This window comes from Melospiza georgiana, chromosome 33 (assembly GCF_028018845.1).
Source record: "Melospiza georgiana isolate bMelGeo1 chromosome 33, bMelGeo1.pri, whole genome shotgun sequence".
NCBI lineage: Eukaryota > Metazoa > Chordata > Aves > Passeriformes > Passerellidae > Melospiza > Melospiza georgiana.
The window spans coordinates 3,034,663-3,062,259 of record NC_080462.1 but is presented as its reverse complement, the minus strand read 5'-3'; the positions used below and the strand labels follow the sequence as shown (position 1 = coordinate 3,062,259).

Here is a 27,597-nt window from a genome sequence, read left to right as displayed (position 1 = left end):
CGGTGCCGCTTCCGGGGCGGTCCCGCGGTGCCGACGTGGAGGTTCCGGGCTGCGGCCGGGCCGGGCTGGGACCATGTTGACCAAATTCGAGACCAAATCCGCGCGGGTGAAAGGTGAAAAAGCGGGATAAAAACGGGAAAAACAGGGATAAACAGGGGTAAAACAGGGATGGAGCGGGGTGCGGGCATGGGGAGGCGGAACTGTGGGGGCAAGGTGCGGGTCCGTTATGGAGGGAGGGCCCGGAGCGGCTGCAGCGGGAATGGAGGGGACGGGGGGAACCAGGGGGGATCCGAGGGGAATTTTGGGGTCTGATCTCAGATTTCCCCAGGTTTATTTCCCACTTTTCCCCAGGTTTATTTCCCACTTTTCCCCAGGCTTATTTCCCACCCTTTCCCCAGGGTTTTCCGAGGTTTGTTTCCCAGGTTTATTTCGTTTCCCAGGTTTATTTCCCACCCCTTTCCCAGGTTTATTTCCCACTCTTTTCCCGGGTTTTCCCCAAGGTTTCCCCGCCCCTTTCCCAGGTTTATTTCATTTCCCAGGTTTATTTCATTTCCCAGGTTTATTTCATTTCCCAGGTTTATTTCCCAGAGTTTTCCCACGCTTATTTCCCGTCCTTTCCCCAGGTTTATTTTCCTCTTTTTCCCAGGTTTGTTTCCCAAGGTTTTCCCAGGTTTATTTCCCAGGTTTATTTCCCAAGGTTTTCCCAGGTTTATTTCCCACCTTTTCCCAGGATTTTCTTCACCCCTTTCCCGTTTTTTTCCCCAGGTTTATTTCCCATCCTTTCCCCACCGTTTTCCTGGGTTTTCCCCAAGGTTTTCCCAGGTTTTTCCCAGGTTTATTTCCCACCTTTTCCCCATCCTTTCCCAGGTTTATTTCCTGGATTTTTCTCAGTTTCTCCCAGGTTTATTTCCCAGGTTTATTTCCCAATTTTTCCCAGGTTTTCCCTCACTCTTTTCCCGTTTTTTTCCCCGAGCTTTTCCCAGGTTTTTCCCCAGTTTTATTCCCAGTTTTTCCCACATTTTTCCCACTTTCCCCCCCCTGTTTTCCCAGGGCTGTCATTCCACCCCAAGCGGCCCTGGGTGCTGAGCAGCCTCCACAACGGCGTCATCCAGCTCTGGGACTATCGCATGTGCACCCTCATCGACAAGTTCGATGAGCACGACGGTAAAATGGGGCGAAAACGGGGAAAAACGGTGAAAAACAGGAAAAAACGGGGAAAAAAATGGGAAAAAATGAGAAAAATTCAGGAATTCTGGAGGGTTCTGGGGTGCACCCGAGCCTGTGGTGGGGTGGGTCCCGTGTGCGCCCTCGTTGAAAAGTTTGGTGAGCGTGATGGTGAAAACGGGGTGAAAGTGGGGAAAAATCCAGTGGGAAAATAAATTCAGGGAGAACGTAGGAAAAGTTTGGGGAAAATGGAAAATTTCTGGGAAAAATCCAGGAAAAAATGGGAGAAGTCTGGGAATTCTGGGGGTTTTGGGATCCCCTTGAACTCGTGGTGCTTCTGGGTTTGGGCTCCAGCGTGGGAAAAATTCCCAAAAAATTGGGGAAAAAATATCGAAAACTCAGGAAGAATTCTTAAACATTTGGGGATAATTCCCAGAAACTTGAGGGAAAATTCCCAAAAATCAGGCAAAGAATCCCAGAGGAGTTTTGATGTTTTTTTCCTGCTCCAGGGCCGGTGCGAGGCATCGATTTCCACAAGCAGCAGCCGCTCTTCGTGTCCGGGGGGGATGACTACAAAATCAAGGTGAGCTTTCACAATTTCCCTTTTTTCCCCCATTATCCCCCCAGTTTTCCCCTGGTTTTTTCTCCTTATTTTTTCCCGATTTTTCCCACCCCCATTTTTCCTATTTTTCCCCCATTTTCCTCCTCATTTTCTTCCCATTTTCTTCCCCATTTTCCCCCGTATTTTTCCCCATTTTCTCCCCACATTTTATTCCCCATTTTCTCTCATTTTTCACCCCATTTTCCCCCCATTTTCCCCCCTTATTTTCTTCCCATTTTTCTTTCGATTTTTTCCTCTTATTTTCCCCCTTATTTTCCCTATTTCCCCCCATTTCCCCCCGTTTTTTTCCCATGTTTTTTTTCCCATTTTTTTTCCCCATATTTTTTTCTCTCATTTTTCCTCGTTTCCCCCCTTTCCCCCCCTCCTTTTCCCTCTCGTTTTCTTCCCATTTTTCTCTCCATCTTTTTCCCATTTTTTCCCACGTTCCCCTCATTTTTCTTCCCGTTTTCTTTCCAATATTCCCCCCCATTTCTCCACCATTTTTTTCTTACTTTTTCCCCATTTTTAACCCAAAAACCAGAGCCTGGGATGGTCCCTGGGCTCCTCCCCAGCTCAGAATTTTTTGGGAATAAAATTTGGGAATTGGGACTGAGTGACGGCAGCGAGGAACCTGGGATTGAAAATCGGATTTAAACGGGAAAATCTGGGAATAAACAGGAAAAAATCCTGGGGAAAAGTGGGAATTCTGTGCTGCCGCTCCCCTGGAGCGGATCTGGGGCTTCCCTGGTTTGGAATTCCGGGAATTTTCCCTGGAATCTCCCTCTGGGATTGCAGGTGTGGAATTACAAACTGCGGCGCTGCCTCTTCACCCTGCTGGGCCACCTGGACTACATCCGCACCACCTTCTTCCACCACGTGAGCACGGGAATTCCGGGGGTTTTCTGGGAATTCTGGGGGTTTTCTGGGAATTCCGGGGGTTTTCTGGGAATTCCGGGGGTTTTCTGGGAATTCCGGGGGTTTTCTGGGATTTCTGAGGGTTTTCTGGGAATTTCAGAGAGGTTTTTGGGAATTTCTGGGATTTTTCTGGGGTTTTCTGGGGTGTTCTGGGAATCCAGGATTATGCTGAGAACTCTGGGGGTTGTCTCAGGAATTTTGGGGATTTCTGGGAATTTTAGAGTTCTGGGAATTCTGGGTTATCTCAAGGTTTCAGGATTTCTGGCAGTCTCCAGTGGAAATCTGCTCTCCTGGGCGTTCTGGGGATTATCCCAGGAATTTGGAGGTTTTCCTGGGAATTTCTGAGAATTTTTTCCAGGGGGTTTTCTGGGGTTCTGGGAATTCTGGGGTTATCCTGGGAATCCAGGATTTCTGGGAGCTTCTGCTGGGAACATTCTCATGGAATTTTGTCCCGGAATTCTCGTTTCCCAGTGGGAATCCCTTCCACTGGGGATCCCTTTCCTGGGAGTTCTGTTCTTTTCCTGGCAATCTCCAACAGGGATTTTTTAAATTGGGAATCAATTCCTGGGATCGCTTCCCGGGATCCCAGCCCCTCCAGGCCCTCAATCCCAGGTTTTTATTTCAGTTATTTTTCCCCGTTTTCCCAGGAATATCCGTGGATCCTGAGCGCCTCCGACGACCAAACCATCCGCGTGTGGAACTGGCAGAGCCGCACCTGCGTCTGGTCAGAATCCCATTAACCCTGGGGTTCCTTGGGATTCTGGGGTTCCTGGGATTCTGGGATTTCCTGGGATTCCTGGGATTTCCTGGGATTCCTGGGATCAGCCCTTCCCTGGGATTGTGGGATAAATCCTTCCTTGGGATTCCCTGGGATTCCCTGGGGTCAGCCTTGCCTGGGATTCTGGGGTAAACCCTTTCCTGGGTTTCCCTGGGGATTTCTTGGATCCTGGGGTTCCTGGAATTCTGGGATTTCCTGGGATCAGTTTTTCCTGGGATTCTGGGATAAACCCTTCCGTGGCGTTCTGGGGATTCCTAGGGTTTCGGGATTCGTGAGGTTCTGGGATAAATCCTCTGGGATTCTGCGGTTTCCTGGCATTGCTCGGGATCCCGGGGTTCTGAAATAAACCCTTCCCTGGGATCCTGGGGTGAATCCTTCCCTGGGATCCTGGGGTAAATCCTTCACTGGGATGATTCTGGGATGTTCTGGGGTTTCCTTGGAGTTCTGTCCGTTTTTCCTGGGATTTCCATGGAGCTGTGTCCCGCGTTTTGCCAGCGTGCTGACGGGGCACAACCATTACGTGATGTGCGCTCAGTTCCACCCCAGCGAGGACCTGGTGGTGTCGGCCAGCCTGGACCAGACCGTCAGGGTGTGGGACATCTCGGGTGAGAGAAACGGGGAAAAATCCATGGAAAAATACATGGAAAAATGGGAACGGGAGCGGGATGGACCAGACCGTCAGGGTGTGGAACATCTCGGGTGAGAAAAACGGGAAAAAATCCATGGAAAAATGGGAATGGGATGGACCAGACCGTCAGGGTGTGGGACATCTCGGGTGAGAAAAACGGGAAAGATCCATGGAAAAATGGGAATGGGAGCGGGATGGACCAGACTGTCAGGGTGTGGGACATCTTGGGTGAGAAAAACGGGAAAAATGCATGGAAAAATGGGAATGGGAATGGGATGGACCAGACCGTCAGGGTGTGGGACATCTCGGGTGAGGAAAACGGGAAAGATCCGTGGAAAAATCCATGGAAAAATGGGAATGGGAATGGGATGGACCGGACTGTGAGGGTGTGGGACGTCTCCAGTGAGCTAACTGGGAAAATCCGAGAAAAACTGGGAAAACGCACGGGAAAAAGGGAATGGGAATGGGTGTGGGACCTGTCTGGTGAGATAACTGGGAAAAATCTATGGGAAAATGGGAAAAACCGGGAATGGGAATAGACGCGGACACGGGTGCGGGATGGACCAGGCTGTGAGGTTTCCAGGGATTTTTCTGGGATTTTTCCTGGGATTTTTTCCAGGATTTTCCCCAGGATTTTTTCCTGGATTTTTTCCTGGATTTTTCTGTGATTTTTCCTTGGATTCTTCTGGGACTTTTCCTGGATTTTCCCCTGGATTTTCCCAGATTTTTCCTGGGGTTTTTCCTGGGATTTTTTCCAGGATTTTTCCTGGATTTTTTCCTGTTTTTTTTCTGGGATTTTTGCCTGGATTTCCCCCTGGATTTTCCTTGGATTTATCCCAGATTTTTCCTGGGATTTTCCCAGGATTTTCCCCTGGATTTTTCTGGGATTTTTCCCAGGATTTTTCAGTGATTTTTCCATGATTTTCCCTGGATTTTTCCCTGGATTTTCCCGGGATTTTCCCAGGATTTTTCAGTGATTTTCCCTGGATTTTCCCCTGGATTTTCCCTGGATTTCCCCGGGATTTTCCCCTGGATTTACCCCTGATTTTCCCATGTTTTCCCTGCGCAGGGCTCCGTAAGAAGAACCTGTCCCCCGGGGCCGTGGAGTCGGACGTGCGCGGCATCACCGGCGTGGATCTGTTCGGCACCACCGACGCCGTGGTCAAACACGTGCTCGAGGTGCCTGGCGTTCCCAAAATCCTCGGGGAACCTGTGGGAAATCTGTGGGGGCTCCATTGGAATTCTGCGGGAAATCCATTGGAAATACACGGGGAATCTGTGGGAAATCTGTGGGGGATCTGTGGGAAATGGCAGGAAGATCCATGGGGGATCCATTGGGAATCTCTGGGAAATCCATGGGCTGTCCATGGGAAATGCATTAGAAATCCATGGGAAATCTCTGGTGGGAAACTTGTGGAAAATCCATCGAAAATGGTGTGAAATCCGTGGGGCGTCCATTGCAAACCCATTGGAGATACGTGGGGGATCCATGGGGGATCCATGGGAAATCTGTGAGGAATGCATTAGAAATCTATCGTAAACCCACTGGAAATCCCTTGGAAATTCATGGGAATTCTGTGGGAAATCCATTGGAAACCCCGTGGGAATTCTGTAGGAAATCCTTTGGGAAATCCATTGCAGAAATCTGTGGGAAATCCATTGGGAAATCCACGGGAAACGTGTGGGAGATCCAAAGGGGATCCATGAAAATCCCTCCACCCTTCAAACCCTGTCCTGGGTGGGGAGGATTCCAGAAGGGTTTTCCTGCTTTTTCCGCCGTTCTTCTCATTTTCCCCTGGATTTCCCCCTGGATTTCCCCCTGGATTTTCCCCTGGATTTTCCCTGGATCTTTCCCTGATTCCCACTTTTCCAGGGCCACGACCGGGGTGTGAACTGGGCCGCCTTCCACCCGTCCATGCCCCTCATCGTGTCCGGGGCCGACGACCGCCAGGTCAAGATCTGGAGGATGAACGGTGAGGGGGAAAAATGGGAAAAAAATAGGAAAAAATGGGAAAAAGGCTCAGGATTGTGGTGGGGACAGGGAAAAGTCGGAATCCCCCCCATTCCTGGCATTTTCCTGTTTTTTCTTCCCAGTTTTGGGGAGGTTTTTCCTCCTCATTGCTCCCATTTTCTGGGGTTTTTTCTCCCCCCAGTCCTCCCCTTTTCCCTGGGTTTTTCCCCATTCCTTCCACTTCCCTGCTGTTTCTCCCCATTCTATATAAATTTTTTCATATTTCTTTGGGATTTTTCCTCTTCATCCCTGGATTTTTCCCTGGATTTTTCCAGAATCCAAGGCCTGGGAAGTGGACACATGCTGGGCTGGTTTCTCCCTTTCTGGGGTGGTTTTTTTCCCATTTCCCCATCATTTGTCCCCAGTTCCTTGGGGTCTCTCCCCATTCCCCTGCTGTTTCTCCCATTTTTCCATTTTTTTTCCCATTTCTCTGGGATTTTTTCCCTTTTTCCCTGGGTTTTTCCCCAAATTTTACCCTGGATTTTTCCAGAGTCCAAGCTTTGGGAGGTGACCACGTGCAAGGGCCGGTTTCTCCCTTTCTCCGCTGTTTTTTTCCCCATTCTTCTGCTGCTTTTCCCATTTCCCCTGGGATTTTTCCCATTTCCCCTGTGATTTTTTTCCCATTTCTCCGTGACTTTTTCCCCTTTTCCCCGGATTTTCCCCCAGAATCCAAGGCGTGGGAGGTGGACACGTGCCGGGGTCACTACAACAACGTTTCCTGCGCCGTTTTCCACCCGCGCCAGGAGCTGATCCTCAGCAACTCCGAGGACAAGAGCATCCGGGTCTGGGACATGTCCAAGCGGTCGGTGCCGCCCTGAGGGACAGGAGAGACCCTTGGGAATGTCGGAATTCCAGGCTTTGCTGGAATTCCAGGGTTTTTTCCCTCTCTCCCTTCCTTTAGGACCGGAGTCCAAACGTTCCGGCGCGACCACGACCGGTTCTGGGTGCTTGCGGCGCATCCCAACCTCAACCTGTTCGCTGCCGGTGAGCCCCGGGATTCCCGAAATTCCGGGTGGGAACGCCCGGATTCCGGGTGGGAACCCCAAAACACCCTCAGGATCCCAAAAGTTACATCTGGGAATCCCTGAATTCCGCGTGGGAACCCCAAAGTTCCGTCTGGTAATCCCCAGATTCTGTCTGGGAGTCCCCAAAATTCCAGTTGGGGACCCTTAAATTCCGGCTGGGAATTCCCAGAATACCCTTAGGAACCCCAAAGTTCCAGCTGGTATTCCTCGAATTCCATCTGGGAGTCCCCAAAATTCTGCCTGGGAATCTCCAGGTTCTGGCTGGGATACTCTGACATGCCCTCAGGATTTCTTCAGGAACCCCAAATTCCAGGTATAATTCCTGATGTTTTTTCCCTGGAATTCCTGGTGTGATTTTTGCTGTTATTCCAGGTATTTTTCATGGCGTTCTGGATGTTTTACCCTGGAATTCTCAGTGTAATTCCTGCTGCTATCCCGGGTGTTTTTCCCTGGAATTCCCAGTGTAATTCCTGGTGTAATTCTGGGTGTTTTTCCCTGGAATTCCCAGTGCAATTCCCACTGTCATTCCGGGTGTTTTTCCCTGGAATTCCTGGTGTAATTCCCGCTGTCATTCCGGGTGTTTTTCCCTGGAATTCCCGGTGTAATTCCCGCTGTCATTCCGGGTGTTTTTCCCTGGAATTCCCAGTGTAATTCCCGCTGTTATTCTGGGTGTTTTTCCCTGGAATTCCCGGTGTAATTCCCGCTGCTGTTCCGGGTGTTTTTCCTTTGAATTCCTGGTGTTTTTCCCTGGAATTCTGGCTGCAATTCCCAGTGTAATTCCTGCTGTTATTCTAGGTGTTTTTCCCTAGTGTTCTGTCTGTAATTCCAGGCGTTTTTCCCTGGAGTTCTCAGTGTAACTCCTGTTGTCATTCTGGGTGTTTTTCCCTGGAATTCCCGGTGTAATTCCCGGTGTAATTCCCGGTGCAATTCCGTGTTTTCTCTCAGGACACGACGGGGGCATGCTGGTGTTCAAGCTGGAGCGCGAGCGGCCGGCGCTGGCCGTGCACGGGAATTCTCTGTTCTACGTCAAGGATCGGTTCCTGCGGCAGCTCGACTTCGGCAGCTCCCGCGACGTGGCCGTCATGCAGCTGCGCAGGTGCCCTAAATCCCTGAAACCTGCCCCAAAATTCATCCCAAAAATCCCCGAAATCCACCCTGAAACGCGTCCTGACACCCCTGAAATTTGCCCCAAAATCCACCCCAGAATCCCTGAAACTCATCCCAAAATCCACCCCCAGAAATCGCCGAAGTGTACCCCCAAAATTCATCCCAAACTCTGCCCTAAAATCTATCCCAAAATCCACCCCAAAACCGATCCTAAAATGCCTGGAATCCATCCCAAAGCCTATCCCAAAATACCTGAAATCCACCCCAAAATCCACCCTAAAATCTGTCCCCAAATACCTGAAATCCTTCCTAAAATCCATCCCCAAATCCCCAAAATCCACCCCAAAACCTATCTTGAAAACCCCTGAAATCCATTCTGAAATCCACCCCAAACTCCACCCCAAAATCCCTAAAATCCATCCCAAAACCTGTCCTGAAATCCCCCCCAAAATCCCTGAAATCCCCCCCCCAAAATGCCTGAAATCCACCCCAAAATCCATCCCAAAATCCATCCCAGAATCCCCAAAATCCACCCTAAAATCCATCTTAAAATGCCCCCCAAAATCCATCTCCAAATCACTGAAATTCCCCCCAAAATCTACCCCAAACTCCACCCCAAACTCCACCCTAAAACCCATCCCCAAATGCCTGAAATCCACGCCAAAATCCATCCTCAAATCCACCCCAAATTCCTCAAAATCCACCCCACAGTCCCCCCGAAATCCACCCCAAAATCCCTGAAATCCACCCCAAAACCTGTCCTGAAAATCTACAAAGTTTATCCCAAAATCCCCCCCAAAATCCACTCTAAAAATCTTCAAAACCCACCCCAAATTCCCCCAAATCCACCCCAAATTCCCCCAAATCCACCCCAAATTCCCATTTTTCCCTCTCCAGCGGCTCCAAGTTCCCGGTGTTCAGCATGAGCTACAACCCAGCTGAGAATGCCGTGCTGCTCTGCACCGTGAGTCCCAAAATCCCAGAGTTTTTGGGGAAAAATCCCCCAAATCCCCAACTCTGGGGGAAAACCCTCTAATCCCGCTTTGTTCCTCTGGAAAATCCCTCAAATTCCACTTTTTGGGGCAGAAAATCCCTCAAATTCCTGGGTTTTTGGGGGAGAAAATCCCTCAAATCCCTGACTTTTTTGGGACGGGAAAATGTCCCTCAGATCCCTGATTTTTTGGGGGAAATAAATCCCTCAAATCTGTTACTTTTTTGGGGCAGAACCCCTAAAATCCCCCATTTTTTCCTCCCCGCAGCGAGCCAGCAACCTGGAGAACAGCACCTACGACCTGTACACCATTCCCAAGGACGCAGATTCCCAAAATCCCGACGGTGGGTGCGCCCTGAAATCCCAAAAATCCCAAAATTTCCATCCCCTCTTTGTTATCCCCTTTATTCCCCCCAAAAATCCCCTTTTTTCACCCCAAATTTTCCTTTTTTCCCTGTTTTTTTGGCACCTTTCCCCCTTTGCCTTTGAAAAATTCAAACTTTTCCATCTCCCCCATCCATATTTTATCAGGAATTCTCCTTTCCCTTCCCAAATTTTTCCTCCCAGCTGGAGATTTCCTGGCTCTGTCCAAACTTGATGGATTTTTGGGACGTTTCACCCACAAAAAAATCCCTTTAAAAGTGACAATCCCAGGAATTATTTTGTTTTTCCGTTCCTGGCAAATTCCAAATTTTATTTTAGTGGGGGAATTTACGATTCCAAGCTTTGATTTAATGGGATGAAAACTCCCAAATTATTGGATTTTTTTTGTGCTGGTTTTAAATCCCAGCTGCTCCATGATGGATTTGGGGCCTTTTCCAGGGATTTATGGAATATTTCCCTGCTGGGGTGGATTTGGAGGCAAAAATAAAAAAAAAAACGATTTTTTTGGGGAGTTTTTCCAGCTGGGATATTGGGAAGATCAATCAAATCCCTGGAATTGATGGAGGAGCAGCTGGGGCCCAAAAAAAAATGAGGGAAAAGGGAAAATTCTGCAGCCAGAGGAGAGAAAAGGACCCGGCCTCGGGGAGGGTTTGGGGGCAAAACCCTCAAATCCCTGAGATTTTGGGGAAAATCCTTTAAATCCCTGAGGTTTTGGGAAAAAATCCCTCAAATTCCACATTTTTTTTGGGGGAAAAAATCTCTCAAATTCCCCTTTTTTTTGGGAAAAAAATCCCTCAAATTCCACATTTTTGGGGGGGAAAATCCCTCAAATTCCACTTTATTTTTTTTTTTAACTTCTCATATCCTGTAGTTTTGGGAAAAATCCCTCAAATTTGACATTTTTGGGGGAAAACCCCTCGAGTTCCACATTTTGGGGATTTTCAGGGCTGGTCCCAGCTGAATTCCTGGGGTTGATCCCGGGTTGATCTGGGCTGGATTCCCGGGGTTAATCCTGGGTTTATCCAGGGTTGATCCTGGGTTTATTTTGGGTTAATCCTGGGTTGGATCCCGGGTTTATCCCGGGTTTATCCCGTGTTAATCCTGGCCGAATTCCCAGTGTTGATCCCGGGTTTATCCCGGCTGGATTCCCGGGTTAATCCCGGTTTATCCCGTGTTGATCCCGGGTTTATCCTGACTGGGTTCCCGGGTTTATCCCGTGTTGATCCCGGGTTTATCCTGGCTGGGTTCCCGGGTTTATCCCGTGTTGATCCCGGGTTTATCCCGGCTGGATTCCCGGGTTAATCCCGGTTTATCCCGTGTTGATCCCGGGTTTATCCTGGCTGGATTCCCGGGTTTATCCCGTGTTGATCCCGGGTTTATCCTGGCTGGATTCCCGGGTTTGATCTCGGTTTATCCCGTGTTGATCCCGGGTTTATCCTGGCTGGGTTCCCGGGTTGATCCCGGTTTATCCCGTGTTGATCCCGGGTTTATCCTGGCTGGGTTCCCGGGTTTATCCCGTGTTGATCCCGGGTTTATCCTGACTGGGTTCCCGGGTTAATCCCGTGTTGATCCCGGGTTAATCCTGGCTGGATTCCCGGGTTAATCCCGGTTTATCCCGGGTTAATCCCGGGTTAATCCCGGCCGGATCCCCGGTTTGATCTCGGTTTTGTTTGGGATGGCAGCTCCGGAGGGGAAGCGCTCCTCGGGGCTCACGGCCGTGTGGGTGGCGCGGAACCGATTCGCCGTCCTGGACAGGATGCACTCGGTGAGAGCCCGGGGAAAACCGGGAAAAAACGGGAAAAAATGGGAAAAAACGGGAAAAAACAGGAAATCAGGATAATGGGATGGGATCCAGGGGGACCTGATCCCAAATAAAAAGGGTTGGAAAAGTGTGAAATAGGGATAACAGGAGATCAGATCCAGGGGGGCTTGATCCCAAATAAAACTGGGATTGGAATTACAGGGATTGGATCCGGGGGGCCCTGATCCCAGTGGGAAAAGGGTTGGGAAATTTGGATAACGGGGATTGGATCCAGAGGGACCCGATCCCAAATAAAAAGGGTTGGAAAAGCAGGAGATTGGGATAATGGGAGATCAGATCCAGAGGGACCTGATCCCAAATAAAAAGGGTTGGAAAAGCAGGAGATTGGGATAATGGGAGATCAGATCCAGAGGGACCTGATCCCACATAAAAAGGGTTGGGAAAAGTGGGAATGGGGCTGGAGCAGCTGGAAAAGGGAATGGAGAATCCTGAGGGAGCTGAGAGGGTGATCCCATAGAAAATGGGGATCCAGGGGGGATTTGGGATCCGATCCCAGGGGAATTTGGGATCTAATCCCAGGGAATGGGGGCAGGACAAGAGAGAACGGGCTCGAGCTGTGCCAGGGATGGAAATTTGGGATGGTTTTTCCATGGAAAAAGGGTTGGGATGCCTCGGAAGGGGCTCAGGGAGGGCTGGATCCCCATCCCTGCAGGGAATTCCTGGGATTTAGGTTGGGTTTGATGCTTTTCCAACCTCCAAAATCCTGGAATTCCGGGAAAACCCCGATTCCCAACCCACCTCTTCGTGCTCCCTCAAAAAAGGGGGGAAATCCTGGAAAAACCCAACTCTGCTTCAGCCCTAGCGGCACAAACCCCTCCTGCATTCCCTAAAACCCCCAAAATCCGGGAATTCGCCCCAAAATCTGGGAATTCACCCTCAAATCTGGGAATTCTCGTCCCGGGGGCAGATCCTGATCAAGAACCTGAAGAACGAGATCACCAAGAAGGTTCCGGTTCCCAACTGCGACGAGATTTTCTACGCGGGCACGGGGAACCTGCTCCTGAGGGACTCCGACTCCATCACGCTCTTCGACGTCCAGCAGAAAAGGTGGGAACTGTCTGGGAACGTTCCGGGAATTTTCCAGGAATTTTCCAGGAATTTTCCAGGAATTTTCCGGGAATTCCGCACCTAAAATCTGCTTTTAGTGCGCCAAATCCTGTTTTTTTATCTGAAACACTGGGGTTTTTTCACCTTAAGTCCTGGGTTTTTTTTACCCCTAAATCCCAGTTTTTTCCATCCTAAATCCCTTTTATTTTTCCCCTCAATCCCTTTTTTCTCCTCCCTAAATCCTGTTTTTTCCCCCCCTAAATCCCTTTTTTTTTTTTTTTCACCCCAAATCCAGCTTTTCCCACCCCAAATCTTGCTTCTTCCTGTGGAAAGCTGGGAAAGGCTGCAGAAAGGATCTGCTGGGGTTATTCGGGATCCGCTGGGGTTTTCTGGGATCCACTTTGGTTTTTGGGATCCTGGGTGTGGATTTTGGGCCGTTCCTGATCCCGGATCCGGGGTTTTTCCAGGACTTTGGCCTCGGTGAAGATCTCCAAGGTGAAGTACGTGATCTGGTCGGCCGACATGTCCCACGTGGCGCTGCTGGCCAAGCACGGTGAGCTCCGGGGGAAAATTCACATCCCCATCCCCATCCCCGCCCCCATTCCCATCCCCATTCCCATTCCTGTAATTCCCATTCCCATAACTCCTGCAATATCCATAATCCATCCCAATTCCCATCCTGATCTCCGTTCCCATCTCCATTCCCCATCCTGATCTCCGTTCTCATTCCCATTCCCATAATTCCCACAATCCCCATTATTCCCATTCCCATCCTCATCCCTGTTCTCCATCCCCATTCCTGTCCCCACCCCCATCCCTATTCCCATCCTTATCTCCGTTCTCATTCCCATTCTCGTTCCCATTATTCCCATCCCAATCTCTGTTCTCATTCCAAATCCTGTGATTCTCATCCCCATCGTTCCCACTATTCCCATTATTCCCGTAATTCCCTCATTCCTGTTATTCCCCTCACTCCTGTAATTCCCGGGTTCCTGCCATTCCCATCGTTCCCATTACTCCTGTAATTCCCTGATTCTTGCTGTTCCCGTGATTCCCTCATTCCTGTCATTCCTGTAATTCCCTCACTCCCAACATTCCTGCAATTCCCAGGTTCCCAACGTTCCCGTGATTCCCTCATTCCCATCGTTCCCATAATTCCCTCATTGCCATCATTCCTGTAATTCCCTGATTCTTGCTGTTCCCGTAATTCCCTCATTCCTGTCATTCCTGTAATTCCCAGGTTCCCGACGTTTCTGTAATTCCCTCGTTCCCGCTATTCCCATCATTCTCGTAATTCCTGGGTTCCCAACGTTCTCCGGCATTCCCTGCAATTCCCATCAGTTCCCGTTAATCCCTGCCCTTCCCATTATTCCTGCCATTCCCTGCAATTCCCGCCGTTCCCTGCAATTCCCGGTTCCCCCGTCAATTCCCGTCGTTCCCTTGGCCGTTCCCAGCCATCCTGATCTGTAACCGGAAGCTGGAGTCGCTGTGCCAGATCCACGAGAACATCCGCGTCAAGAGCGGCGCCTGGGACGAGAGCGGCGTCTTCATCTACACCACCAGCAACCACATCAAATACGCCGTCACCTCGGGGTCGGTGGCATTCCAGGGACTGGGAATTGTCACCGGGATGGGCGGGAATTGTCACCAGGATGGGCAGGAATTCCCTGGGATGGTTGAGAGTTCTCACCGGGATCGTTGGGAGTTCCCTGGGATGGTCTGGAATTTGTTGGAGGTGGCCAGGAGTTCTCACTGGGATGGCTGGGAATTGTCACTGGGACGTCGAGAGCTCCCTGGGATGATCAGGAATTCTTCCTGGGATGGTCTGGAATTCTTCCTGGGATGGCTGGGAGTTCCCTGGGATGGCCTGGAATTCCCTGGGATGGTCAGGAGCTCACTGGGATGGTCAGGAGTTCTCACCGGGATCGTTGGGAGTTCCCTGGGATGATCTGGAATTCGTTGGGGTGGCCAGGAGTTCCCGGGGATGGCTGGGAATTCTCACCGGGAACGCGCCCCTGAAATTCTCTGGGATGGCTGGGAAATCTCACTGGGAATTCTCGCTGGAATTCCACGGCGTGGCTGAGAATTGTCATGAGGAATTCTCACTGGGAACGTCCCCCTGGAGCTCCCTGGGATGGCCGGGAATTCTCTCCGGGAATTCTCCCTGGGGACGTCCCCTCTCCCCGTTGGCGCAGGGACCACGGCATCATCCGCACGCTGGACCTGCCCATCTACGTCACGCGCGTCAAGGGCAACAACGTCTACTGCCTGGACCGGGAGTGCCGGCCCCGCGTGCTCACCATCGACCCCACCGAGTTCCGCTTCAAACTCGCCCTCATCAACAGGAAATACGACGAGGTCGGGAAACCCGGGAGTGCGGGGAAATCTGGGATTGGGAAATGGGGGAAGATGGGATTGGGAATGGTGGGGAAACGGGGGCGAGCCCCGCGTGCTCAGCATCGACCCCACCAAGTTCCGCTTCAAACCGGCCCTCATCAACAGGAAACACGACGAGGTCGGGAATGAACCTGGGAGTGGGGAAAATGGGGTTGGGAATGGGGGAAAAGTGGGGTTGGGAATGGGGGAAAAGTGGGGGAAAATGGGGTTGGGAATGGTGGAGAGGCCCGCGTGCTCACCATCAACCCCACTGAGTTCCGCTTCAAACTCGCCCTCATCAACAGGAAACACGACGAGGTCGGGAATGAACCTGGGAGTGGGGAAAAAGTGGGAAAAAACAGGATTGGGAGTGGGGGAAAAGTGGAGGGTTTCCTGAGGATTTTGGATTTGGGAGTAGGGGCTGGCAAAGCCTTTCCCAAGGATAGGAAAAGCCTTTCCTGAGGGTTTTTGGGAAGAGGCTTTCCTGGGGATGGAAAATCCTTCCCCGGGATTTTTGGGAAGAGCTTTTCCCAGGGATTTTGGGAGGAGCCTTTCCCAAAGGGTTTTTGGGAAGAGGCTTTCCCTATGGTTTTGGGAAGAGCCTTTCCCGGGGATGGAATATCCTTTCCTGAGGGATTTTGGGAAGATCCTTTCCTGAGGAATTTTGGGAAGAGTCTTTCCTGAAGGTTTTGGGAGGAGCTTTTCCCAAAGGAACTTTGGGAAGAGCCTTTCCTGAGGATAGGAAAAACCTTTCCCAAGGGGTTTTTGGGAAGAGCCTTTCCCAGGATTTTTGGGAAGAGCCCTTCCCGAGGCCCGGTGCCGCCCCGCAGGTGCTGCACATGGTGCGGAACGCCAAGCTGGTGGGGCAGTCCATCATCGCGTACCTGCAGCGCAAGGGCTACCCCGAGGTGGCGCTGCACTTCGTCAAGGACGAGAAAACGCGCTTCAGCCTGGCCCTCGAGTGCGGCAACATCGAGGTGATCGTCCCCGGAGAGCTTCTGGGGCTTTTTGGGGTGTTTGGGGATGTTTGGGAAAAACATGCTTCAGCCTGGCCCCTGGAGCGTGGCAACATTGAGGTGATGCCAGCTCTGGGGGCTTTTTGGGGTGTTTTGGGGATGTTTTTGGGATGTTTTGGGAAAAACGTGCTTCAGCCTGGTCCTAGAGTGTGGCAGCGTCGAGATGATGTCAGCTTTGGGGACATTCCTGGGGCATTTTAGGAAAGTTTTGGGAAAAATGCACCTCAGCCTGGCCCTGGTGAGGTGACACAGGCACAGGGCTGCCTCAGGAGATTCCGGGGAATTTGGGGATGTTTTGGGATACTCCGGGATGTCTTGGGATGTTTTTGGTCATTCTGAAATGTTTTGGGGCATTCTGTGAAGTTTGGTTTTGGGTATTTTGGGTTGTTTTTGGGACATTCCCTGGCACAGATCACCCTGGAGGCAGCCAAGGCCCTGGATGACATAGGCTGCCGGGGAAGGTGGCTCTGCTGCCATCCCTGCTTCCATTTCCCATTCCCAATCCCATTCCCCATTCCCCATTCCCCATTCCCAATCCCATTAATCCCTGAATTCCCCGTCACAGATCGCCCTGGAAGCAGCCAAGGCCCTGGATGACAAAAGCTGCTGGGAGAAGCTCGGCGAGGTGGCGCTGCTGCAGGGGAACCACCAGGTGGTGGAGATGTGCTACCAGCGCACCAAGAACTTCGACCGCCTCTCCTTCCTCTACCTCATCACCGGCAACCTGGAGAAGCTCCGCAAGATGATGAAGATCGGTGAGAATACCAGCATTCCCGCCTGGAATCCTGCCTGATTCCCAGTTTTAGCGGGTTGGGAAGGGCGGCTGATTCCTGGTTTTGTTTGTGCTGATTCCTGGTTTTTCTGGGGCCATGAACGACAGCTGATTCCTGGTTTTCCTGGGCTGGGAACGGTGGCTGATTCCCGGTTTTCCTGTGGCTGGGAATGGCGGCTGATTCCTGGTTTTCCTGGGACCAGGAATGGGCTGATTCCTGGTTTTATTGAGATCAAGAGCAGCAGCTGATTCCCGGTTTTCCTGGGGCTGTGAATGGCGTCTGCTGCCCTGTTTTATTGGGTTGGGAATGGCAGCTGATTCCCGGTTTTCCTGGGGCTGATTCCCAGTTTTATTGGGCTGGGAATGGCAGCTGATTCCCGGTTTTCCTGGGGCTGATTCCCAGTTTTATTGGGCTGGGAATGGTGGCTGATTCCCGGTATTCCTGGTCCTGGAAAGGCAGCTGATTCCCAGTTTTCCAGAGCTCGAAGAGAAGCTCATTCCCGGTTTTATTTGGGCTGGGAACAGTGACTGATTCCCGGTTTTCCTGGGCCAGGCACGGCGGCTGATTCCTGGTTTTCCCGGTGCTGATTCCCCATTTTCTTGTGACTGGGAAGGGCAGCTGATTCCTGGTTTTCCCGGTGCTGATTCCCGGTTTTCCTGTGACTGGGAAGGGCAGCTGATTCCCGGTTTTCCCGGTGCTGATTCCCGGTTTTCCTGTGACTGGGAAGGGCAGCTGATTCCCGGTTTTCCCGGTGCTGATTCCCGGTTTTCCCGGGGCTAGGAAAGGCAGCTGATTCCCGGTTTTCCCAGTGCTGATTCCTGTCTTTCCCGGTTTTTCCAGCGGAGATCCGGAAGGACATGAGCGGGCACTATCAGAACGCGCTGTACCTGGGGGACGTGGCCGAGAGGGTGCGGATCCTGCGGAACTGCGGCCAGAGTGAGCCATTCCCGAGGGAATCCCGGGAATTCTGGGCACGGGGAGTCCTTCCCGATGAAAATTCGGGCGTTCCGGGCACAGGGGGAGTCTTTCCTGACAGGAATTCCGGGCACAGGGAGTCGTTCCCAAAGGGAATTCTGCCCTGGAAGCTCAGGAAGGGCTCTTGGATCCCCACACGCTTGCATTGTTCCAGTGGTTATTCCCATTATTCCAGTGGCTATTACCACTATTGCCATTATTCTAGCGGCTATTCCCATCACTCCTGTTATTCCCATGGCTATTCCCATTATTCCAAAGGCTGTTCCCAATATTTCCCTTTATTCTCGTGGTTATTCCCATTTTTTCAGTGGCTATTCCCAGCATTTCCCATTGCTCCCGTGGCCATTCCCATTATTCCAACGGCCATTCCCACTATTTCCCATTATTCCAGTGGCCATTCCCACTATTTCCCATTATTCCAACGGCCATTCCCACTATTTCCCATTATTCCAGTGGCCATTCCCAGTATTCCCCATTACTCCCGTGGCCATTCCCATTATTCCTGTGGCCATTCCCGTTGTTTTTCCAGAGTCCCTGGCGTTCCTGACGGCCGCCACGCACGGGCTGGACGAGGAGGCCGAGAGCCTGCGGGAATCCTTCGATCCCGAGAAGGAGACGGTGGGAACAACGGGAAAACTCCGGGAGAAGCTCTGGGAATCTGGGAGGGAAGGGGATGGGCATGGGAGAAATCCTGGGAAACTCCTGGAATTCAGGAAGGAGGGGATGGGGAGGGGTCCTGGAAAACTCCAGGAACTTGGGGGGAGAACAGTGAGATCCAGAGGAGATGGGGGGTTCTGGAAAGCTCCAGGAATTTGGGAAGGGAATAGTGAGATCCAGAGGGGATGGACTCCTGGAAAACTCCAGGAATTTGGGAAGGCAACAGTGGGATCCAGAGGGGATGGGGCTCCTGGAAAACTCCGGGAATTTGGGGAGGAGCTGTAGATGGCAAGGCAGCTCCCTCCCGGAATTTTCCTGACATTTTCCTGGCGTGTCCCAGATCCCGGCTGTGGATCCCGAGGCGCGGCTGCTGCAGCCGCCGGCCCCGGTGCTGCCCCTGGACACCAACTGGCCCCTGCTGACCGTGTCCAAGGGCTTCTTCGAGGGCTCCATCGCCGGGAAAGGTCGGCATTCCCGCAATTCCCGAGGCGTTCGTGGTGTTCCTGGCATTCCCGGGGTTTGGGGTGTTCTGGGAATTTGGGGGAAAAGGGGCTGGAAAACTGGGGAAGGGCGTGGGGTGTGAGGCCAGCGGGGTGGGAGGGATCAGGAATGGGATCGGGGCTGGGATTGACCCCTGGAATGGGATTGACCTCTGGGAATGGGATCAGGGCTGGGATTGACCCCTGGAAATGGGATCAGTTCTGGGATTGGAATTCCTGCAATTCAGAGTGGCTGTCCAGCTGGGCATGAACCCCACAATCCTGGAGCTCTCCCTCACCCTCATAAATCCCAAAATTCCCCAAAATCCCACCCCAAAAATGCCACAGCACAACGTCAGGATGAGATTTTCCCCTCATGGAATCCTTTCCCGAGGGTCTTTCCCTGTTTTTTTTTTTTAGGGAAAGGAGGAGCCCTGGCTGCCGACATCGACATTGACACCGTGGGCACCGAGGGCTGGGGCGAGGACGCCGAGCTGCAGCTGGATGAAGGTGGGAAAAAACCCCGGAATTTCCCTTGGGAAAACCCTGGAATTTTCTATTCCTCCTGCCCATGGGATCTCTCTGACATTCCCTGCTCCCTGCAGATGGATTCGTGGACGCCGGGGAAGGATTCGGAGAGGAAGGAGCGGGAAAAGGGCAGGAGGAAGGAGGAGGATGGGAGGTGGAGGAAGATTTGGATCTTCCCCCCGAGCTGGTAGGAGAATCCCGGGGTGTCCCAGCGCAGATTCCTCGGGAATTCGGGATCATCCAGCTCAGATTTCAGCTGGAATTCTGGGATTTTTCCCTCAGGATGTCCCCGCCGGCCCTGCAGGAACGGCTGAGGACGGATTCTTTGTGCCTCCCACCAAAGGCACCAGCCCAGCCCAGGTAAAATCCTGGATTTCCTTGGAAAACCAGGAATTCCCTCCTTTTCCCTTTTCTTTTTTGGGTTTTTTTGGGGGATTTTTCAGCCCGTTGTGGGAACTGGGCCCAACCCAATCCCACCTGGATTCCCTTCCCTCTTTCCCAGGTGTGGTGCAACAATTCCCAGCTCCCTGTGGATCACATCCTGGCGGGATCCTTCGAGACAGCCATGAGGGTGAGTTTTCCATGGAATTTTTTTATGGAAAAACGCCCCCTTTCCCGCCTTACTTCCCAAATCCTCACTTTGCATCCATCTGGGAACATTCCATCCCCCTTTTCCTGTGAATACCACCCCGAGTGAGGCCTTGGTGTTGCCTAATCCACGTTTTCCCGACGCAATCCATGATTTTTTATTTTTATTTTTATTTTTATTTTTATTTTTATTTTATTTTTCCCTCTCAGCTGCTCCACGACCAGGTGGGAGTGACCAACTTCGGGCCCTACAAGCAGCTCTTCCTGCAGACCTTCTCCCGGGGCAGGACGACATTCCAGGCGCTTCCCAGCCTCCCCGCCATGTACGGATTCCCGCACCGAAACTGGTGAGCGCCTTCCACGCATTCCAGGGGGTTTTCCAGGGCAGAAATCCCGGATTTTTGGGGCTGGGAATTAGCTCAGACGGTCCGAGGTGGACGATCAGAGTTCCAGGAATTCCTTGGGCTTTTTCCATGGAAAAGCATTGGAAAATTCCCATTCCAATGTGGGAATTTTTCCATGGAAAAGCACCAGGACAGGTTTAGGTTGGATATTTGTGGGGAATTTTTCCATGGAAAAGCATTGGAAAACTCCATTTGCCATGGATATTTGGGGGGAATTTTTCCATGGAAAAGCATCGTGTACCATTGGAAAGAACTCAGGGAGGGATGGTGCATCCCCATCCTTGGAGGGAATTCCCAAGAATTCCTGGGCCACTCCAGGAATTCCATCCCACCCTCACTGGGCCCACACACCCCTCACGGCCCTCATCCCCAAATCCGGAATTTTTTGGGGTTCCAGGAAGGAGGCCGGGCTGAAGAACGCGCTGCCGGCCGTGGGGCTGAAGCTGAACGACCTGATCCAGCGGCTGCAGCTCTGCTACCAGCTCACCACGGCCGGCAAGTTCGAGGAGGCCGTGGAGAAATTCCGGCTGATCCTGCTCAGCGTGCCCCTGCTGGTGGTGGACAACAAGCAGGAGATCGCCGAGGTCAGGGGGGCTGCATCCCGGTGGGATTTGTGAGGGAAAAATATGGGATTGCTGAGAGGGAAATGTGGGGATTCTGCTGTGAAAAACATGGAATTCATGAGGGGGAAATGTGGGAATTCCTGCCTTGGAAAATATGGAATTTTGGAGGGGGAAATGTGGGGATTCTGCCATGGAAACCACAGAATTTCTGAGGGGGGGAATGTGGGATTCACGATGGGGAAAATGTGGGGATTCGTGAGGGGGAAATGTGGGATTCGCGAGGGGCAAACGTGGGATTCGTGAGGGGCGAACATGGAATTCGTGAGGGGGGAAATACGGGAATTTCTGAGGGGGGGAAATGTGGGAATTCCTGAGGGGGTAAGTGTGGGATTTCTGAGGGGGAAAACTTGAAATTTATGAGGGCAAAATGTAGGAGCTTCTGAGGTGAAAAAGTGGGAATTTTTGAGGGGATATGTGGGACTCCTGCCCTGAAAAACATGGAATTCCTGAGGGAGGAAATGTGGAATTTCTGAGGAAGGAAATGTGGGAATTCCTGAGGGAGAAATTGTGGAGTTCCTGAGGGAGAAACATGGGATTCCTGAGGGGAGAAATACGGGATTGCTGAGGGGGGAAATGTGGGATTTCCCATCCTGATCCCAGGGTGTCCCCAGGGAAGGGTTTGATCCCCACTTCTGTCCCAAAGGCCCAGCAGCTGGTTGCCATTTGCCGGGAATACATTGTGGGGTTGTCCATGGAGATCGAGAGGAAGAAATTGCCCAAGGAGACGCTGGAGCAGCAGAAGAGAATCTGCGAGGTGAGGGAGGCCTGAGGGGAAAAACAAGGAACTCCTGACGGGGAAATGTGGGAATTCCTGAGGGGGAAAATGTGGGAATTACTGAGGGGAAAACACAGAAATCATGAGGGGAAAATATGGGAATTACTGAGGGGAAAAAAACGGAATTCCTGAGAGAGGAAATGTGAGATTCCTGAGGTGGTAAAAACCTCACTGGAAATTTGGAATTCTGCCTTCAGCACAAACACAAGAGGAAAAAGAGGGATTCCTTGTCATGAGTCCCATTATTCCCAAGGATTTTAACCCTTGCTTTCCCTGGCAGATGGCCGCCTACTTCACGCACTCCAACCTGCAGCCCGTGCACATGATCCTGGTGCTCCGCACCGCCCTCAACCTCTTCTTCAAGCTCAAGAACTTCAAAAGCGCCGCCACGTTCGCCCGGCGCCTGCTCGAACTCGGCCCCAAGCCCGAGGTGGCCCAGCAGGTGAGACGCCAAAGGCCATTGTCCCCAATGGCCTTGTCCCCAAACCCAGTGGGTGAGACTCCAAATGGCCCTGTCCCTAATGGCCGTGTCCCCAAACCCAGCAGGTGGGACCCCAAATGGCCCTGTCCCCAAACTCAAGGTGAAGTCCTCAGATGAGGCCCTCAAGTTGGGAAACGCCATTTTTGGGGTTGTGACACCGTTTTTGGGGTATCCCCGTCCCCAAACCCGAGCTGAAGCCGTGAGGTGTGGAACCTTTCCTGTGATACCATTTTTTGGGGCATCCTTGTCCCCAAACCCCCACTGTGACACCATTTGTGGGGGGCCCTTGTCCCCAAACCCCAGCTGAGGCCCTCAGGTGTGTAACCCTTCCTGTGAAACCATTTTTGGGGTATCCCTGTGTCCAAACTTCCACTGTGACCCATTTTGTGGTGTCCCTGTCCCCAAACCCCTGCTGTGACCCATTTTGGGGTGTCCCTGTCCTCATGCTCACGGCGCCGCCGTTCCCAGACGCGGAAGATCCTGGCGGCGTGCGAGAAGAACCCCATCGACAGCCACCAGCTCAACTACGACCAGCACAACCCCTTCGACATCTGCGCCGCCTCCTATCGCCCCATCTACCGCGGCAAGGCCGTGGAGAAGTGTCCCCTCAGCGGGGCCTGCTACAGCCCCGAGTTCCGGGGACAGATCTGCCGCGTCACCACGGTGAGGGGACAGGGACATCCTGCTGCTGAGCTGTGGGCTGGGAAAGGTTGGGCTTTGGAGGTGGTTTGAGGGGTCAGCATTGCGTCAGGGGCGACATTTTGTGGTTCCGGAGGGGGTTTGGGGTCTCTCCCACAAGGGAGGCCTGTGGGAGTTGGGCCTGGTTGGTCTGGAGGAGGCTGAGGGGGAAACTTACTAATCCATGGAAATATCTACAATATCTGTGGAAATATCTCAAATAGTTGTGGAAATAGCTTAAATATTCCCAAAAATCTCTCCTCTGAGAGGGGATTTAGGCTATGGAGTCTTTTTCCCACAAGGGAGGCCTGTGGGAGTTGAGCCTGGTTGGTCTGGAGGAGGCTGAGGGGGAAACTTATCCTTATGTGGAAACATCTCAAGTATTTCTGGAAATATCTCAAATATTTGTGGAAATATCTCCAAAATACCAAAAAAATATCTCATCTGGGAGGGAATTTGGGCTCTGAAGTGTTTTTTCCACAAGGAAGGCCTATGGGTGTTGGGCTTGGTTGGTCTGGAGGAAGCTGAGGGGAAACTTACTCATCCATGGAAATATCTTAAATATCTGTGGAAATATCTTAAATATCTCAAATTTCCACACAAATCCCTCAGATTCCCACCCAAATTCCCCCAAGGGATCTCAGGATGCTCCCAAACCCTTCCCAGTGCTCCCAGCACTGGCCCAGGAGTGACAGCCACAAACCCAACCCCTAAATCCTTATAGTTCACCGCTAAATCCCAAATTTTCACCCCTAAATCCCAAATTTTCACCCCTAAATCCCAAATTTTCACCCCTAAACCCTCTCTTTGTCCCTGCAGGTGACGGAGATCGGGAAGGACGTGCTGGGGCTGCGCATCAGCCCGCTCCAGTTCCGCTAGGAATTCTCCTGGATCAGGAAATTCCCGCTCCCCCATCCCGGCTTTTTTCCCCCTGGCCGTTGCCATCCTCCCTTCCTGGTTTTTCCCCATTCTGCAATGCCAGATTGGGATTTTTTCCCCACATTTAGCAGGAATTTTTTTTTTCCTTGTTGCCAGAGCGGTTTTCCTGTGCTTTTATCCCAAATGTTTTTTCCAGAGGGGCAAGGGGGGTTTTTCCCAAATCCTGATTGTGACACAACCACCTCTGCTCCCCTTAAAATCCTAAAAAACTGCTCAAAAACCTGGAATTTGCTCTGTAAATCCCAAATCCAGGGAAATCCCGCTCCCTCTGGAAGTGGCCCCGTGTTTGTTGACTCCTCCTGTTGTCGCCATGGCAACTTAATGAGCTCCCATTGTTAATAAAGTTCGTTAATCACCTGGATTTTCCTGGTTTGCAGCTCACGACACGCCAAAAAAAACCCCATTTAATTTAAAAAGGGAATTTAATCCCTTTTCCCACCTCTGCTTGGAGAGCTGAGAATGTTCCAGAGGATGGGATGGGCACTCCAGAGCTGGGTGTGTTAATTACTGGGGTGTAATTAACGCCCCAATTAACCCTGAGGGCCTGTCCTGCTTTTCCAGGTGCAGTTTTGGCCCCAGGGCACGGAAAAGGCTCCGGGATTCCCAAATTTGGGTGAATTCCGATCCCTGCAGGGGAGAAGGATGGGAATAACAATCCAGGGATGGAATTCCGGGGATTGTCCTGCTGGGAATGTCCAGGGTATGGAATGAGGGGCTGGAAGTGTCCAGGGAATGGGGCTGGAAAAGGGAATGGAGAATCCTGAGGGAGCTCAGCCTGGAGAAAAAGGTGCCCCAGTCGGGGATTTGGGATCCAGGGGGAATTTATGATCCAGGGGGAATTTGGGATCTGCCAGGGGCAATTTGGGATCTGATGCCAGGGAATGGGGGCAGGGCAAGAGGTAACAGCCTTGAGCTGTGCCAGGGCTGGAAATTTGGGATGATTTTTCCATGGAAAAAGGGTTGGGGTGCCTCGGAAGGGGCTCAGGGAGGGCTGGATCCCCACCCCTGCAGGGAATTCCTGGAATCCAGAGCAGGTAAGGGTAGTTTTGGGATTCTTCTTCCCCCCCCACCCCACCCCCTTCACACATCCCGGAATCCTTTGGGGTCTTCAACCTTTTATTTATCCATAAAAAATCGGGGTGAGAAAAAGGGAACGCGAGCATTCCATCATTTCCAGCATTCCATGGGGAATTCCATGGGGAATTCTGGGGGGAGCCAGAGCCTCCGGATTCAGGGTTTGGGGGCCTTGAGGACCAGGGAGTCGTGGCAGGCCACGGCGATGCCCCCGATGAGGTTCAGGAACTCCTGGAAGTCCAGCTGCCCGTCGCTGTTCATGTCCAGCTTCTTCATCATCCTGTCCACCACGCCCGGGTCCTTCTGGTTCTGGGAAAGGGAAAAAAAAAATGGGAATTTGTGCCTGGAATGAGGGAGGGAATTCCCTGTGCAGGGAGGGAGGGGAGCTCAGCGAATCCTGGAGTGGTTTGGGATGGAGAATCCTTGAATAGTCATGTTCAGGGATGTTCGTAGAGTTCCCTCCTGCTCCAGATTCCATCCTGGCACAGCCCCAGGGCCGGGACCCATCCCATCCCATCAATCCCATTGTTCCCATGGATCCCATCTCATTGATCCCATCCCCATCCCATTGATCCCATGGATCCCATCCCATCAATCCCATCCCACCCCATTGATCCCATGGCTCACATTGGTCCCATGGATCCCATCCCAGTCCCATGGATCCCAGTCCCATGGATCCCCCCCCCATCCCATGGATCCCATTGATCCCATTGATCCCATCCCCACCCTATTCCATGGATCCCATTGATCCTCTCCCATCCCATGGATCCCATCTCATGGATCCCATCCCATCAATCCCATCCCAGTCCCATGGATCCCATGGATCACATTGATCCCATTGATCCCATCCCCACCCCATTCCATGGATCCCATTGATCCCATCCCCATCCAACTGATCCCATGGATATCATCCCACCAATCCCCTCCCATTGATCCCATGGATCCCATCCCCATCCCAATCCCATGGATCCCATCCCATGCATCACCATGGCATCAATCCCATCCCATCCCAATCCCATGGATCCCATGGATCACATTGATCCCATTGATCCCATCCCCACCCTATTCCATGGATCCCATTGATCCTCTCCCATCCCACGGATCCCAGCCCATGGATCCCATCCCAGTCCCATGGATCCCATGGATCCCCCCCCCATCCCATGGATCACATTGATCCCATTGATCCCATTCCCACCCTATTCCATGGATCCCATTGATCCTCTCCCATCCCATGGATCCCATCCCACGGATCCCATCCCACGGATCCCCGCCCGCCCCAGGCCCCCGTTCCCGCACCTTGGTGAAGGCGGCCAGCTCGGTGTCCATGAAGGCGCGGAATTCCCGCTTGGAGAGTGTGCAGGCGTCGCCCTCGCGCCCGGCGTAGCGCTGGAACACGGCCAGCAGCGACTCGATGCAGCGCTCCGTCTCCGTGGGCTGGGGGGCCGAAATCCCGGGGTTTGGGGTCAGGGAAAGGCTGGGGAGCCCCCAGTGCCCGTCCCAGGTGCGCTGGGAGCAATCCCGGATCTTCGGGGAGCAGGGAAAGGCCCCTGTACCCACCCATCCCAGGAGCAATCCCACGTTTTTTTTGGGATGAGGGAAGGGCAGGAGGAGCCTCCTGTGCCCATTCCAGGAGCGATTCCAGGTTTTTTGGGAGCAGGGAAAGGTCCCCTCTGCCCATTCCAGGACCAATCCCAGTTTTTGGGATTCTCCTGTGCCTATCCCAGGCGCTCCAATGAGCAATCCCCAATATTTTAGGGAGCAGGGGATCCCTTCCCGTGCCCATCCAGCTTTTCCAAGGGCAATCGCGGTTTTTTCAGGGCTCGGCCGCACCCGTCCCGCCGCATTTTTCCCTGGATTTCGTTCCTGGCACAGCGGGACGGGCCCGGATCGGGAGCGGCTCCTGGAAAATGCCCTGGGGAGGTGGCGGATCCGTGGGAAGGGCCGGCTTGGATCCGCTCTTTCCCCTTTCCCCCCCATTTCTCCTCACCCCGTGTTTTCCCTGTTTTTCACGCATTTCCCCCATTTTCCCCTGTTTCCCTCCGTTTTTTCCCCTGTTTTTCTCTATTTTTTCTCATTTTCCTTCCGGTTTCTGCCCTGGTTTCCCCCCCGTTTTCCACCAGTTTTTTACTTGTTTCCCACCCTGTTTCCCCCCATTTTTCCATTTCTCCTCACCTCACCCTGGGTTTTCTTTGTTTTTCACTCACTTCCCCTCTTTTTTACCCATTATTTTTCTCCATTTTTTCCCTGTTTCGCCCCATTTTTTCCTATTTTTCCCTGTTTTTTTTCCCCCATTTTCCTCCCAGTTTCTTCCCTGATTTTTCCCCCCCACTTTCCACCCCTTTTTCCCTGTTTCCCCCCCCTGTTCCCCCCCTTTTTCCCCCCATTTTTCCCCCCATTTTTCCCTTTCTTCCCCCTCTTCCTTCCTCCCTTTGCCAGACCACGCCCTACCCCCTCCCACTCCAATTTTGGGCCGTTTTCCCGGAAAATCTCCATTTCCCCCCCTCCTTATCCATATTCCCCCTCGAATTCCCGGGAATTCCTCACCATGGCTGGGACAGGCGGCGGCTCCGCTCCGGTTCGGAGTTTGTGGGATCGGGAAAAAGAAACCCCGGGGAAAGTCGGGGAGCCCCGCCCGGGCTGAGTCAGCGCCGGACGCGTTGGGCAATTCCCGTTCCAGCGGCTCCTCCCGCGGCCTCCGGAATGTGCCCGGCCCGGTCCGGGGCTCTGCGGGCATCCCCGAATCCTGCCCCGGCCCCGC

General features: G+C 52.4%; 2 protein-coding genes across 2 annotated transcripts; one reads left to right on the top strand and one right to left on the bottom strand.

The window, feature by feature from the left end:
- The first annotated feature begins 18 nt into the window (after positions 1 to 18).
- COPA (COPI coat complex subunit alpha) lies at positions 19 to 24,126 on the top strand. The gene is made up of 33 exons (XM_058042738.1): positions 19 to 113; positions 1,051 to 1,164; positions 1,674 to 1,747; positions 2,561 to 2,641; positions 3,328 to 3,404; positions 3,954 to 4,063; positions 5,156 to 5,265; positions 5,960 to 6,059; positions 6,764 to 6,899; positions 6,999 to 7,081; positions 8,068 to 8,218; positions 9,127 to 9,193; positions 9,489 to 9,564; positions 11,287 to 11,369; positions 12,334 to 12,473; positions 12,941 to 13,026; positions 13,928 to 14,066; positions 14,669 to 14,831; positions 15,680 to 15,826; positions 16,431 to 16,620; positions 17,479 to 17,574; positions 18,143 to 18,231; positions 18,611 to 18,734; positions 19,170 to 19,259; positions 19,355 to 19,464; positions 19,560 to 19,637; positions 19,780 to 19,848; positions 20,076 to 20,212; positions 20,667 to 20,853; positions 21,536 to 21,646; positions 21,948 to 22,109; positions 22,617 to 22,811; positions 23,646 to 24,126. The coding sequence occupies exons 1-33, from the start codon at positions 74 to 76 to the stop codon at positions 23,703 to 23,705; spliced, it is 3,675 nt and encodes a 1,224-aa protein (XP_057898721.1). The 5' UTR covers positions 19 to 73; the 3' UTR covers positions 23,706 to 24,126.
- A 737-nt stretch (positions 24,127 to 24,863) lies between these two features.
- Positions 24,864 to 27,597, bottom strand: S100A11 (S100 calcium binding protein A11). Its single transcript, XM_058042959.1, has 3 exons — positions 27,384 to 27,597; positions 26,136 to 26,273; positions 24,864 to 25,148 (listed from the first exon to the last, which is right to left on the bottom strand). The coding sequence occupies exons 1-3, from the start codon at positions 27,384 to 27,386 to the stop codon at positions 24,996 to 24,998; spliced, it is 294 nt and encodes a 97-aa protein (XP_057898942.1). The 5' UTR covers positions 27,387 to 27,597; the 3' UTR covers positions 24,864 to 24,995.